Below are 14451 nucleotides of genomic sequence, written 5' to 3'. Positions count from 1 at the left end.
ACTATCTGTATCTCCTGTGTCTTCATTGTTATTCTTGTCATACTGCCTGCTGTAGAACAGGAACAGTGATTAAGCACAGACATGAACCTGGCTCAGCCAGTTTAGTTGTGCAAATGGTAAATGGACTGGTTCTTATGCACCACTTTTCAACTGTACTTGAGCACTTAAAGCGCTTTATACAGCATGTCTCAAGCCCTTTTTCTACACCTAACACTCACACCACAGATTGCTGGTGATGGTTCAATCTGATTAGTAGATGGCCTGGTCTACCTCCTGAGCCACAGCCACCCCAGGGCCACAGCTACTCCAACAACAAGAAGAGACACCAACACAGAGGCCGTGTACTTGAAGGAGCTTACTTGTCATCCTTCTCATAAATATTGAGTCCCAAGGCGTCCACTCCCAGACGCAGCTCTGTTCCCTTCTTATTCTTGATGTCGAAGTAGTTGACTCCGTACATTTCAAGGTCCTGGGCGATCTTCAGGTACTCCAGCATAGCATCCTCCCTGCAAGAACAGGCAAAGATCAGGACATGAAAACCACAATTCCTTTTAGTAATGCAGGATTACACAAAAATAATTCTTAACAGAACTGCAGAAAAACAGTAACTCACTTCAGCATCCCGTGGTGCTCCTCGTGCCACACCTGGATCCTCTCCTCCCACTGATCTTTGGATAACTTGTGCTGTTCCATGACTCTGTAGACAGAAACAGAGAAAAAAATGTATGGGATTAATGTAGAAATATGCTATTTTCATGCAGTTTCTGTGGTATAAAGTGGAACTTTATGCTATGGGATAGCATAACGTGGCAACCCTCTGGCTGATCTGGGAATTTTGTTCTCTTATCCTGCATCAAAGATATAGTAAAAAGCACAAAATGCTGTTGAGTTACTTTAGACTTCACGCTCCATCCTAATGCATATATGTTCATGTCTGTGTGGTTGGAGGGGCTTAGAGCTGCAGGCGTGGTTTTTTTGTTGTTGTAGATTTCTAGAAGAATTTCAAATTTCTTGCTTAGATCAGTACAAGGCAGCACTTTGTTGTTTAGTTTTGCAACAATCTCTACATCTTTGGGACAGACACATAAAGCATTACGCCCAGACATTTAAAGTGCCAATCCCTGACATACCCACTCACATTTAAAATCCTGTTCCTGGTTACTAAGAGTGGTAAAATATATATATGAAGAGTAACTGCATATATCTAGGTGAGGGTGGAACAAGAGCCAATCTAAACAGATTACAAGCATAATTTGCTCTTAACTCATTGTTAATTAGAAACAATGTTTCCTCAATAAAATCCATCTCCTCTTTTGTTTCTTTGGGTGGAGACACTATGAATTTGTATTCTAATTTTTGCCTCATAACTTTTGCACTGTCCACTTCCTGCTGTGACAAAACAAATTTCCCACGTGTGGGACTAATAAAGGTTATCTTATCTTATCTTATCTTATTTCTTTGGAGCTGGTTCAACCAGTGCTGCTGATTTTAAGCATGCTACGTCCTTTTTTCAAAGAAATTTTCCCCATTAAAAGCAAAAAAGGACAAACAACTGATTTAGATTAATAAGCCAAGTCTGCAAGTCTCAATTAGTGGCTCTGAGCTCACATCTCACCTGTGTGGCAGTAGGCGCTCAGACACTAGGTACCCAGGCCGGTGGACATCCTTATCGTAGTCTCCAAACTTGGCCTGAACAGAGTAGGAGGCCAGCAGCACGGCTGTCTCTGGTGGGCAGTAGACCTCGTCGCTCAGGATGCTCTCCTTCACCTGCAGAAAGAAGAGCTTCTGGGTGATCTCCTGGATCAGCTCCTCAGAAACGTCCTCAGGGAAGAACTTGCCACGAAACTTGAACTGCAGGGGGTTCTCCTTCTTCACATCCTGAGATGACACCTGGAGAGAAATTATACAATAAACATACTCACTTACTGCCTTGATAAGTTGGTTAGATAAGAGGCTGATATCTTATCAAAGCAACTGCTATCTCAAAGTATTCCAAGTAATTTTATGGACGGGTTTTCATTTTCATTCAACTTTTCAAAATGATTGTCAAGCTGTGACTTCAGTTTCAAATTGTAAAACTGGACTGTATAAATGCCAGAACTGTCAGAGTGTAAATCAAGACTTTCTGTAGCAAGAATCATCCTGTGAATCATGACGCTATAAAAGCATGTTTTAAAAACAGTTTCTCTAACAAATTTACTATTATTGGCTACAAAACAATCACAATCGGTGGTATAAATAATGGATTTGATCCACACTTTAAACCGTATGAAACCCATTGCGCTGTAATGACCTAAAAAGGGGGATCTGCCCTTTCATTTAGTCGAAATAAACTTTATTAACTCCCAGCTACAGTGTGTGTTTACACAATACACCTCTTCCTCTCATTTCAAAACAGGAACCAGGCAGTCTTGATGAAGAGAATGGGACCAGGAATATTCCAGTTTGATCATTGCATTGTGCTGATGAGCTGCACTGTCAGCAGACAGTGTACAGTTTGCTGCTGCTGACTGAGGCAAGTATAACTCTCTCTTTCTCTCTCTCTCTTTCCCTCTCTCTTCGAAAAAAAATTATAAATTGACAGGACAGATTAGCATCGTTTCTGGCATTTGTTTCATTCAGAAAGGTATTACTCATAACCTTTCTTTTCAAAGCTATTAGAGATAAACAAGATCGGTGTACTCAACATTATTTTAAAAATCTGAGCTTAACCCTCCTCATGGGAGCCGAAAAAGAGGCTGGTGTACATTTCAAAAATTATCCCACACATTTTTCTTTCATGTAAAAACGTGGTGCCTCCCTCCCTGCTTCAGTTTGAGATTCAGAAGTAGCACCCAACTAGTGGTTCAAATTTGGAATCAATTATCGTCAGATCAGATTATTAGGACAGGATCAGCTGCAGAGTTGAACATGTGGACTATGGACATATGACTTTATCACCTGGCTGATTTTCTTTAGGCTGCTCCCTTATTCACAAGCTTTACATTTGATCTGGCAGATTTATTTTTATTTTAAAAACCTAATGCCCTCTTGACGCAACCCCAAAAAGGATCTGGGTCCCCTCCCGGAATCGAACCAGGGATCTTTTGTTTATCAGGCAAATGTGTGCTTTTCACAAGACTGTTTTTGTCCGTTTGATAATGCAGATCAACACTGAGCCGAGGCCAGGTAAAGTGTGTTTACTCAGGGAAAGAGAAGAACATAACAGAGGCAGCTATGGTTCACAAAGAGTTCATACTCTTTGTCAAATAATCCACCTCCAGCTGATAACATGTAGCCCTGACCCCCTCCACCCCTTCCACCCTCCTTAGCCACCGCAGCACACAGAAACCAGGTGCCATGTCATATTACGAATATAGCAATATAGCAGCTACTGACTGAATGAAAGGCAAACAAGAGACCTTTGAATACATCGCCCCCTCAGAACAATGCATTCTTTCTCTATTACTCCATACTAATCAAAAGGGAAGGGTGTGAAAGGAGCCAAGCAGACATGACATACACGCACAGTATGCAGGAATCAGGTACCATGTAATGAAAAGGAAAGTGCCCATCAAAGTATAAATAAGACACAGGTTTGGCATTATCAATAATAATAATCATTCACAATTAAGTATCAATACACACACACACACACACACACACACACACACACTCACAAAAACATATTTTAAAGCTGGGTTTTACCTTTTTGTCCAGTTTTAGCCAAGTGTGGTAACCTTTGCCGTCCACATACTGAAGCCCGAAGTACCAAATTTCACGCAAGCCAATGGTTTTTACCACCTGCACAGAGAAACAGAAAGCACTCAGATTTAGCAGAGCTACAACAGCTATTCCTTTTATCGCCTAACGCACTACAACAGAAATCTTTTTGTAGCTTAATAACATTTTTATTATCTGGATGTGACACAAAGTTTTTCATTTTCAGAAAAATACAAAGATCGTGGCCTTCATGCCTTGTAATTTTCCACATAATCACACTAACTTGTAATTTTTCTCCTCTCACAATGACGAGTTGTGAAAAGGCCTTTGAAGGATTTTCAACCTTTGGCAAAGTCTATACAATCTATCCTTAAGATGACATACTCAGGTACCACAGTAATCTTGTGGACAGCCCTCATAGTATTACACATTCTCAGGCTTTAGTTAATGCAGTTAGACACTGCCAGGACAAACAAAGATACGCTCTTAAATGCTACATGTTTGATCCCTCTGGCCACATAAGATCCTGGGCATGAACCACTGTAAAACCATTCACTGTATTCTTACTGGTCTCTGAGGATCCCTGAGGAACATTTTCTTTTAAATCACAAAAAACACAGTTAAGACAATAAGTAAATCGCCACAACAATAACTGGAAAATATCATTTTTGCAGCAAAACAAGACTCTTTTGATTAAATGCAACACTTAGCTAAATCCACAATGTTTTTCTCTTCTTGATAGATATCAACAAGTCCCTGAATGAAAGAAGACTGGCTTTGTTTTAGACCTTTAGATGGATTGTATTTAGTGCAGCAGCAACAAGACGAGAGCCTGGAATAAGAGAGCAAGAGCACTTCAGCCTGCATCTCACCTGTAGTGAAACTCATAAGGCTTAAGAAAACAATCGGTCCTTTCATGGTGCTTTTAGATTTGGGGTCCACAGACTGAGAGGGAGAGATACCAGAAGGAACAGCGACACATATACCTAAATGTGCTTCTGTTTCACATTCAGTTGAAGAAATCCCTGATACCACTTTGCCGTTGAAGTAATCCGTATAAGCTTACCAACAACATTGTGGTTCGCCTAAAAAAATTAACTAGCTTCCAAAATATGCTGTACAAGTTACGGACACCTGCTGACAAAGGATTTTGAAAATAATACAGTTCATTAGAGGTGGATTAAATCTGAACCCGGGGACACGGTTTTAGTGGACTGACTTCGCAGCAGGGTGATTTGGCAGGTTGCCTCGACTTTAATGGGTTGCTGCTAGTTTACCTCAATATTCGTCAAGAGCTCTGAAACCCAAGTGTACCACTTATTCCCTCCGAGTAAAACATTCCAGTTAGAAACTTAGCTTCAAGGTTTTTGGAAATTCAATTTAAGCCTTTTGATTACATTTTTAATATTAAACAAAATCCTATATGGTCACAATACCTTACTGTTAAAACTATAAAGTAAAACCAGTAAGACAGATATAGGGTTAAGGTGGTAGAAAATGAATTAATAGACTGAATCCCTTGACTATTTGTTTAAGTTTTAGCAATGGCTTAGACTCGATTGTGAGATAATAAGCTTCATCATCACTGTAACATTACATTACTGAAGTCCTGTATTGAAGTCTCTCAGCGTTTTAACTATCACTGTCTTGGTATTGGTGGAGTCAATCTGACAAACAAACCAAAGACACTACATGCTTATCACAACAGTGGCCCACCCTAAAGCACACCCTGCTTTACTGCACTATTTGACTCCGATGGGATCATCATTCACAAAAACAAACATTGGATTATATTTACTGAAACTAACAACTGAGACCACAAACTCACAAGGAAAGTGTTTACTGAAGTTAATCGTCAACTGAGTTAAAGGGTAGCTTTTCATAGACTTTAATGTAGCTGGACTACTTTTTGAAACCAGTGGAGTCGCCCCCTGTGGGCCACTAGAGAGAATGCAGGTTTAAGGCAGGCACACCCAAACAAGAGGCCTTCCTCACGTGCAGTGCACTGCAGAAAACAAGACACTTTCCCTAGTTCTCAGTACTGCAAATACTCTGTGTGGTTTAAGGAATTGTCTGTCCTCACCTTGCTAGCACTAAAGTCTTATGAAATCTGCTTATATATTTGCTACTAGTTAGGCAGCACTAACTGAAAACTCTTTATTTTGCTAATGATCAGCCTGATTCTCATCCAGAATGAGAATTTCTCATTTTCTTTCAGAGAATGTGTTACGTCCTACCTGCCAGACAGGATATTCACATAACTGAATTTTTACCCAGGAAGCTCTCTGTTAGCACTTTGTCAAGTTTATATCTTTAAGTTACACTGAAATGAAGCATCGTAAAGCAGGTGATCCGCAGTATGGGGCTAACACTGAATCCCAGAATCCCAGCTTTAGTTATGAGGCTGTAATGTCTCCTAATGTTTCTGTCCGTAGCAAAAATGACAAAATGTTTCAGACTTTTAAATTAATGACTATTACCTTACATATGAGCCTTTTTCCAGTGCTGAATTGAATGCCTTTTGGCTAACCTGTGGATGGTTTTACTAAAAAATTCTTGATGACATTACCCAGTATGAATAAGTTAATTTTCATACATAAAACCAAAGAGGCCAAAGAGGCAACCAGAACAGCTCTGCATTTTTCTGGCAGAAAAGAGGGGGAAAACACCTGTGAAATATTTAGCAGTCAGGTTAACGCTAAAAGCCATCAGACATTGAGTGAAAGTCTCTCCTACTGGTTTATGGGAGCTCAGGCCTTGTGGTAAAAGGCAGGAATGCCACTGGCCTGAAAAAGCATTACTCACTGGATCCCCCAGGCAGACTGATCCAGAGTCTTCCAGTGACTGAGGCGGGGAAGGGAGAGGTTTCCCCCCCCAAACAAGGACCGACCACGACAAAGGTGGAGTGTGCCCTGAGGTGGGATTGCCGGTTCGAGGCAAATGACAATGACTATGACCAAGGGAGTGTTGAAAATCCAGAGTTGCTCATTTTAATAACTAAGAATAGCTCTACCATAACACAACCACAAACATCCCACATTGGAACATGTTACCTCTCTTGACAAGGAACTCAGCAATGTTTTTGTATGAATCTTTGACGTATGAGCTTGGGTGCCACATTGTTCTGCTGCCACCTGTCAGACATATTTCTTGGACTTGGATTCGGTTCAACACATTGCTGAACTGTTTAAAAACGTTGCCATGATTTCAGCTGCTTCACAGCAATTGCCCCTCCAGCTTTTAACTGATCCAAACCAGTTCTACAGAGCTGAAGCTGAAAATCTGTCGAAACCACACCGACGCAGGAGAAAGTATCTGGAGGCCGAACGTGGCCAGATTTAACTAACCACTGCTACTACTGTAAAATGCAGTGGCAGTGATTTTCCTAACTGTGGCTTAAGGCAAAACGAAAAGAAGCAGAAGTCACATGGAAGTGAAACCGTATGAGGGTGTGTAGGGGAGTGGCAGGCGTTTCTCCTTAACAGCAGCATGACAAGGACGAAGGCTATGATCAGCGCTGACCACACGGGCCACGCCAGGCCTCACATTTGCACTGGGAATGAGCTCACTGTTGTTACTCAGCATTTCCGAAGCTGCTGAACTCTATGAGGGTACTTCTGTTTTCTGTTGCCGACTGCTTTCAAGGCTTTCAAAAAATATATATATATATTTTTTTAAATCAGGCACAAACAGACTTCAGGGCCAAGGAATTTCCAAAGTTACTGTCACACATTTAAACCTGGAGGCACAGTGAACGGTTGCTCAAAGCTTTGGAGATAATTTCCCATGCTTGGAGTAGCAAATTGTATTGATGATAAAAATAGAGCATTGTGAACTGTCTCTGGCACTCACAGAGAGAGAATGATTATCTGTGGCACACCCTACTTACAGCCATTGTAACAAGTAGGCGAATAAAGAGAGGTCAACATCAGGGTCTTTAGTTCATCTTTACTTCTACAAAACTAGTGACGATGCCTCTGCTATTTGAAAATTTGTTATGAACTGATCAGTTACATGCAAGTAATTCATACACCACTTTACACGAGACATCAAACATGACCATTTTTGAATCTGGAAGTTTTTGTTGTGATTTTTTAGGTCAATACTACACTTAACATGACTGCATTCAAATGTCTTTGACTAAAAAAAAAAAAAATCAATCCACAGTCGGCTTTACTTTGCTATTGAAAAACAAGTTAAACAGGAAGTGGCTAAAACAATGCCTTCCCTCCCCCGGTGCTGTCGTAAAAGCCACAGAGGAGCTCATACTAATGACTCGTTATCTACATTTGGATCTTTGCTACAGAGTTTCACAATGGCGTCATAAGCAACAGGAAAGTGAAAATTAAAATGGTCTTCTTTAGTAAGGCAGGTGACCAGTAATAGCAACAAGAAACAAAGCCAGATGCTATGATTACGTAATGTCATTCACCGTAGTGGGTAAAAATATCAAACTGACTTACATCAACACTCAACTCGCCCCTGATGGAAGACTACAGAAACATAAATCTGAGGTTAAATGCCAGCACAATTAAGCTGTAAGGCTTTGCAGAAGAATGAAGCAATCAGTAATAATTTACAGTCAGTGAAGACCACCGTTCACTAGACAGCTACAGTCACAACAGGTAAATGTTTACTTCACTGTGACCACACCTTTCACTCTGCACTGACACTGTGTAACCACCCACACAGACTTCATTCACCACTTTAAGCCATAAACCATCAAGTTGATTGACATATTCATCAAGTTTCATGTTTGCTTCATCTTAAGCGTTACATTCAGCTGTTGTTCTTCATCACCGGAAACTTTTAATAACAGTCCCTGATGCTGAAAAGGAGTCTTTAAGGAAAAAGATCCTGCAATCTGGTCTGTGCTGGACAGCTTTTCAGGCCCAGAAGTAATGACTGGAAAGTCACAACAGCCCAGTTTACTGGTGCAATAATACAGGTCACAGCAGTTTGAAAATTAATCTAAATGCAATTCTTTCTGGAAAGGAAACTTGATTTGACAAATTCTTTTATTTATTTGGGTAAGGGACATGAGGCCTCAGGAGGAAGAATGGGAACAGTGAGATTTTGACACTCAGTATGCAAGCACTTAGTCTTCAGTCACACAGTCTTAGAGACCAGTCAGTGACCCCTGGCAACCTTCAATCACTGGGGGGAAAAGGTGGTTACTAACAGATTGCCACGGTCACTTGTACTTACCTGTGTCATAATTTGTGTCAGATAATTTTCCTCCATCCCACTCTAACCCTTATATCCTCTTCTGTCACAACTCTACGTGTCCTCCTTCAGTACATACATAAACCTCCTCTGCAGTGCTCCTCTTTCTTCCTGCCAAGCAGCTCCTTACTTAGCATCTTTGTCCAGTATATCCACTATCCTTTCTCAGCATGATTCCTAATTTTGTGCCAAACTATATTCACCACCTTGGCTAAAAGATTCAAAGACTTTATATCAAAATAAATCCCAAATTGTTAACTTTTCCACATAATATTGTTTCCAAAGTCTTTAAAAAATTTTAAAAGGCCAACACTGATGCCACAGTCAAGTACAGAGGTGATATGCACTTTACCTGGTCAAACAGCTGCTTGCCGGTGGTGCTGGGCTGGATGGCAAATTCCAGCTCAGCGTCCATGGTGGTGACGCGAACATTGACCTGCAGAAAAACATGAGAAAAAAAGTACAAATGCTGACCCAGAGACACAGAGGGGTGCTTATAGGTAAAAAAAAAAAAAAAAAAAAAAAAAACCAAGGTAAATCATACTAAACTGCTGCAGAACATAGCTGCAATGTGTGTGTTTATGTGTGTGTCAGTGTGTGTTTGGTAAGGGGGGTGTATTTGCAGAGTAAACAGAAGGGGCTCTGCTTTCTCAGAGACAGACCAGCTGATTGAAGGGAACTGTGCTGCAAAACTGGAGGTGTTATTGATTAAAATATGCAGTGACGAGTCCAACTCATGAAAGTAAGATTAGATATCATAAGCACAGCTTACACCAGTTTCCCAAGCTAATAATGGCACAATGTATGTTATTCTGGATGGTTCAACTGAAGGAACTCCATTCACTCAGTCCTATTCAAAACTTCAGAGTCTTTCACTTCTCTGGTTAATGACTGATCACAGTGACCTGTGCTTACAAAAAGAGGAGGTCCATCGTACTGAAACCTGCTCTACAGGCCCAGAAGTTAATGTCCACTCACAGCCATCCACCCCGGTGATTAACGTGCAGAATCATTTCAAACAATATGACTGCCGTGCCTAATGAAAACTGACGTCAAGTGTGTCTCATAATGGAGAGAAACGGTATTCTGTATTGTCGGTTTGGTTAGTAATCAGTAAGCACGATATGAAATTTACACAAAGACCATGCAACAATGCACAAATATTTACAGTGGCTGCTTTGAGGTAACCCACATACTGAACCTCTTTTCTGTGGCTATAATGTCAACCGTCTCTGGTATTTGGGGGGGTTATGAAAAGGCACAGATACTCAGGGTATTGACTGAGCTTATTAATGCCCAGTGAAAACGATACAAAGAGGTTAGTGGACACAGAGTGAGGAGAGAGAAAGGCCTCCAGTGACATCTTTCATCTCCAGTCCATTGTGAACTACACTGAGCCTCAGCGGTGAACAAACTGAATGACGCCCACTGGAAAAGGGATATCTGGGCCGGAGCAGCGATGAATGTGGTGACTCAGAGGGCTGCTGATTCCCATGAAGCTTTGCGGACTGATCAACTAACTGTTACACGCAAATCCTCCAGGGAAGGCAAATCCAATCACAGCAGTGCATGGAAAAGCACCTCACCGCTGTGCCCTTCAGGATATTGTAAGAGCACAGCAGTCAAGTCAGTGGATATTCAAAATGCCCCATTTACTGCCCCAGTCTGCTGCTCCTGTCAAGTCAGGTTAGCCAGTAAACTCACATGACATTAAAACCCAGCAGCAACAAAGCAAACTCTGCTTTACCAACAAAATAAAAACAATGGAGCACTGAGCTCAACCCTCTAATGGCACATGTGCGTACAATTTGAAAGGTTTTGAGTCATTCGCCCAATTAAGCAACCCCTACCCGCTTCAAGTCACAGCTTGGAAGTTGGAGAAGGAGGGGAAGCACTGCATTTACTTTACACAGCAAAACAAAGCTCTCCTTTCAGTTGCAGTGCCCCAGTAGCCTCCAATATCACCATCTACATCCCAGAGGAGAAGGATTACCTACCACAAAAACTTCACCAGAATCGCTCAGAAACGGCTCTATTAAGTATTATTTTTTAGGTTTCTTCTTTTTAAATTACTGTTCTCTAGCGCTTACAGTTTGAGGTGTTACAAATACAGTTACAGATGGAGCATCTAGAAGGAAAAAACACACACACACCCTAACCAGAAGAGAATGGAATATATGAATATGTGTAGGAGACAAGCCAGTGGAAACCAGTGAGTGAGTGATATCTGATCTCAAACTAAGTTCTCCAACGGTAACTCACAATAAACTGAGGCCATTCACAGCGGTAAAGAAAACATGACACATATGCCAAAAATACACCAGGCAAGGACCCAGAATTCCACAAAGAGCAACTTTAGTCAGAGGAAAGTCCAGCAGTTCATATTAACCATTTATACCCCAGCCTTCAAGATTTTAGTAACAGAAGCTCTATTTCCTAAACCCACTGTAACAGCACAGGTTATGCAAATCACTCCTAGAGGAAGATGCACCGCGGTGGTAGCTATGAAACATTAACAAGCAATCCGAGCTCTATGGCAACACAGATTACTAAGCAGTGAGAGCCAAAACATGGTAACAAGTGCACATGATCTCATGGTCAGAATTAAATGAGGCGATCAGACCGCAATGTGGTGCACAAAGTACCTGAAATCAACTCATTCCACTCCCTTTCAAGCTTCAGTCCCCTATTGCCTCCTTGCTACCTGGTTATTTCTACCCAATCACTGAAGACCAACATATCTGCCTGAATCTAAAGATGTTTTATGCTGACACTGAAGTGCATCCATACCAAAATACTAGTTTAGCAAGGGTTAAGAATGAAGTAAAAAAAAAACATTGTGATGTCAGAGAATACAGTTTTATCACTGTGTTAATTCACTCATGGTACTCAATGGACCAAGAAACCACTGTTTCAACTGTTGGGAGTGAAAAGGTCTCTACAAGCAAATGTAGAAGGCATTAAATCTGGAAGTGAAAATAAATGACCAGCCTGGATTAAGGCTCACAAGTGGAATCTTTGCACAGAGCCAGGCTGCCTGTTCCTTCCAGTTTCCAGTCTTTATGTTAAAGCAGTCTCCTAGATCTTCTTTATTAACTCCATCTGCACAAGATGTTGTATGGTTACACTGGGTGTGTGTGGGTTTTAAGGAACAGGCTGGAGGTAATCTTTAGAAAAAGATAGATTAAATTATCTTTTTCTAATCAGGTTAGACACTCATTGCAAGAATGGTTACTGTAACAGCAATTTGCTTTCACTATTGTTTTTCTTCCTAGAATGCCATTTCCAAATCTAACATGAAATTGAGACCCTTTAAATTTAGAGGCCTGACTGACTTGGTTATTCCAGTTTCCAAAGTCTATGCGTACATAACCCCTCCCAGCTCTGTATAACCACGAGATTTGATTAACGTTCCTTTGGATGTTTCAGTGGCAAGTTTAAGAAGTTTCTTAAACTACTGGGCATCACCTCAGTAGTTAAACTGTGAATAGGCTACGGTGCATTCTTTGGTGATGACCATTCAATATTTAACCTCTGCATAATTTGCATGGCTTTACAAGAGTCTGGTACAAAGGGAGTCACCATGGCAATATACCAATAAATGACTGCAGCACAGACGGAGAGAGAGAGAACAGGCCAGCTCGTTCTGTCAACATTTAACACAAGTAACTAAAGAATGAGACTTCAAGGACTTGTAACCACTTTGGGATTGGTGAATCACGCCTGGAGGGTGTTCCTCATATGATTGAGTAATCAATTATTTAAAAGGAACAAATAGCAACAATGGGACTGGACATGAGAAGAAAACACCCATCCACAGTGATGCCAGCCACGCCTTGTGTTGATTTTGTCACAGGGCTGTGATCCTGAGGAAATTCTGGGAGCACTGAGGTTTACTTTGGATAACGTGCAATTCAGAGGGGTGAACAGGAGACCTCGCTGCTCGCGCAAATCTGCAATGAAGTCCTGCCCCACAGTGATAAAACACATGGCAGGAATGATTGGTATCACACCCATCATCGGAACTCTAACAGTTGCAGAGTGCCTGTAGGTTTCTCTCTCAGTTTGATTCACATTTAAGGCAAGTCTGCATTTTTGATCCTTTGCTGCTTGACTGTGACTTCACATTTACATTTCCTGACTGTTTCACAGCAGACGGATGGTTAGATGATTTTGGTGAGTTTTTGTGAATTATTACACATAAGAGCTGAATCTATGGATCTATGTCTATGGTTTTGGCACAGATTTTTTTACACCCATTTATCATGGGGTTGGGACCATTAGTAGGAGCTTATGACACCCCTGAGGCTTGGTTTGTGTCCCTTTCTGGTTTCTCAGGATCATTAGCTAAAATGAAATATACCTTCACATTTGTTCATTAGGGCTTTCCTAAATGTTTTTAGACTTAATTTTGTGTCTTTGAAATAAAGAAATCTGTTAAATTGACACAAAAGGTGCATTTTTCATGAAGAAGAGACAAAAACTACCAGCTTTAACTGTCATTTCTCAAACAAAAATGTGTGTCTAGGGGAAGAAAAAGGGATTTTTGAAACTGCACAGACTGATGATTAAGTAAGAAAATCTTCAACTGACTAATAGATGATGAAATTAAACAGGCTGAATGTAACATAAGGCTCATCTGACTCTCGCTGTGGGTTTTGTTTCCCAGCTTTCCCCACCCACAGCATCGAAAGAAGAGATTTACTAAAAAAACAGTGTCCTACTGACATTTACTCATGCCATGTCTGAAAGACTGGGCGAATCATGAGGCCACACACTGAATTAGTCTTTAGGATAAACTTTTTAGGAAGAAAAAAAAGGCCTTGTGACTTCTTGGTATCGTGGAAAAAAATACTCTGACATGATTTTCTAAAAAGGCTGTTTTGTGTCAACTGGACTCCGTGTGCTGCTGCTGCTAACAAGACAGCAATGATGTCATTTCCACAGTGACGCTCATGACAACCCTGAGGCATTTCTAAACAAACCGACAAATGTTTAGTGATGCTCATCTGGGCTCCAGTCATTGTCATCCCTATATGAATCTGTTTAACAGCAACCTGTCACCATAATAACACAAAATGCACAACTGCACCTATTTCTGATACTGTTTGCCTTTTTCCCATTGAGATACTTTCAAACTGTGAGTTTGACTTGCATGAGTTACTCATGCAAACAACTTGGCTTAATTTATCTTTCTGACACTTTCTATACAGAGAAAAATATTGACATAGGCTTTAATCTAATACATTTCCATAACAAAGAGGTATAGATACAGGACGAGCCATGTGCCACTGTACAGTATGTAAGAGCTCGGGTGGGGCAAAGTGAGTCAGGAGTAATTGAAGGCTAAAAACCTGTTCACATATACATGGTAACTACATAAAATACAGTTTATATAGACAGCAAGTCACTTTTTTTTGCCAGTTTTCCACCCAACATCTGCATTCAAAGACTTTCCACCCTTATCCAGTAAAAGCATATAGCTATTAAAAATATAGATCTACCCACTTAAACAGCAACCAC

The 14451-nt window shown here is 40.8% G+C and overlaps 1 protein-coding gene across 2 annotated transcripts in view; it reads right to left on the bottom strand.

Annotated features, from left to right (window-relative positions):
• Positions 1-14451, bottom strand: part of ezrb (ezrin b) — a 30309-nt gene that overhangs the window by 13802 nt on the left and 2056 nt on the right. For both annotated transcript variants that reach the window (XM_085373461.1, XM_085373462.1), the window contains 5 exons: positions 9281-9364; positions 3688-3783; positions 1616-1890; positions 614-697; positions 360-506 (listed from right to left, as the gene is read on the bottom strand). In XM_085373461.1, the coding sequence (XP_085229587.1) occupies positions 360-506; positions 614-697; positions 1616-1890; positions 3688-3783; positions 9281-9364 (686 nt within the window). The remainder of the gene's footprint in view (positions 1-359; positions 507-613; positions 698-1615; positions 1891-3687; positions 3784-9280; positions 9365-14451) is intronic.

Source organism: Diplotaxodon limnothrissa, linkage group LG15 (assembly GCF_057381915.1).
Source record: "Diplotaxodon limnothrissa isolate DT_005_m linkage group LG15, D_limnothrissa_male_GT1.1, whole genome shotgun sequence".
NCBI lineage: Eukaryota > Metazoa > Chordata > Actinopteri > Cichliformes > Cichlidae > Diplotaxodon > Diplotaxodon limnothrissa.
This window is presented reverse-complemented; position numbering and strand designations above follow the sequence as displayed.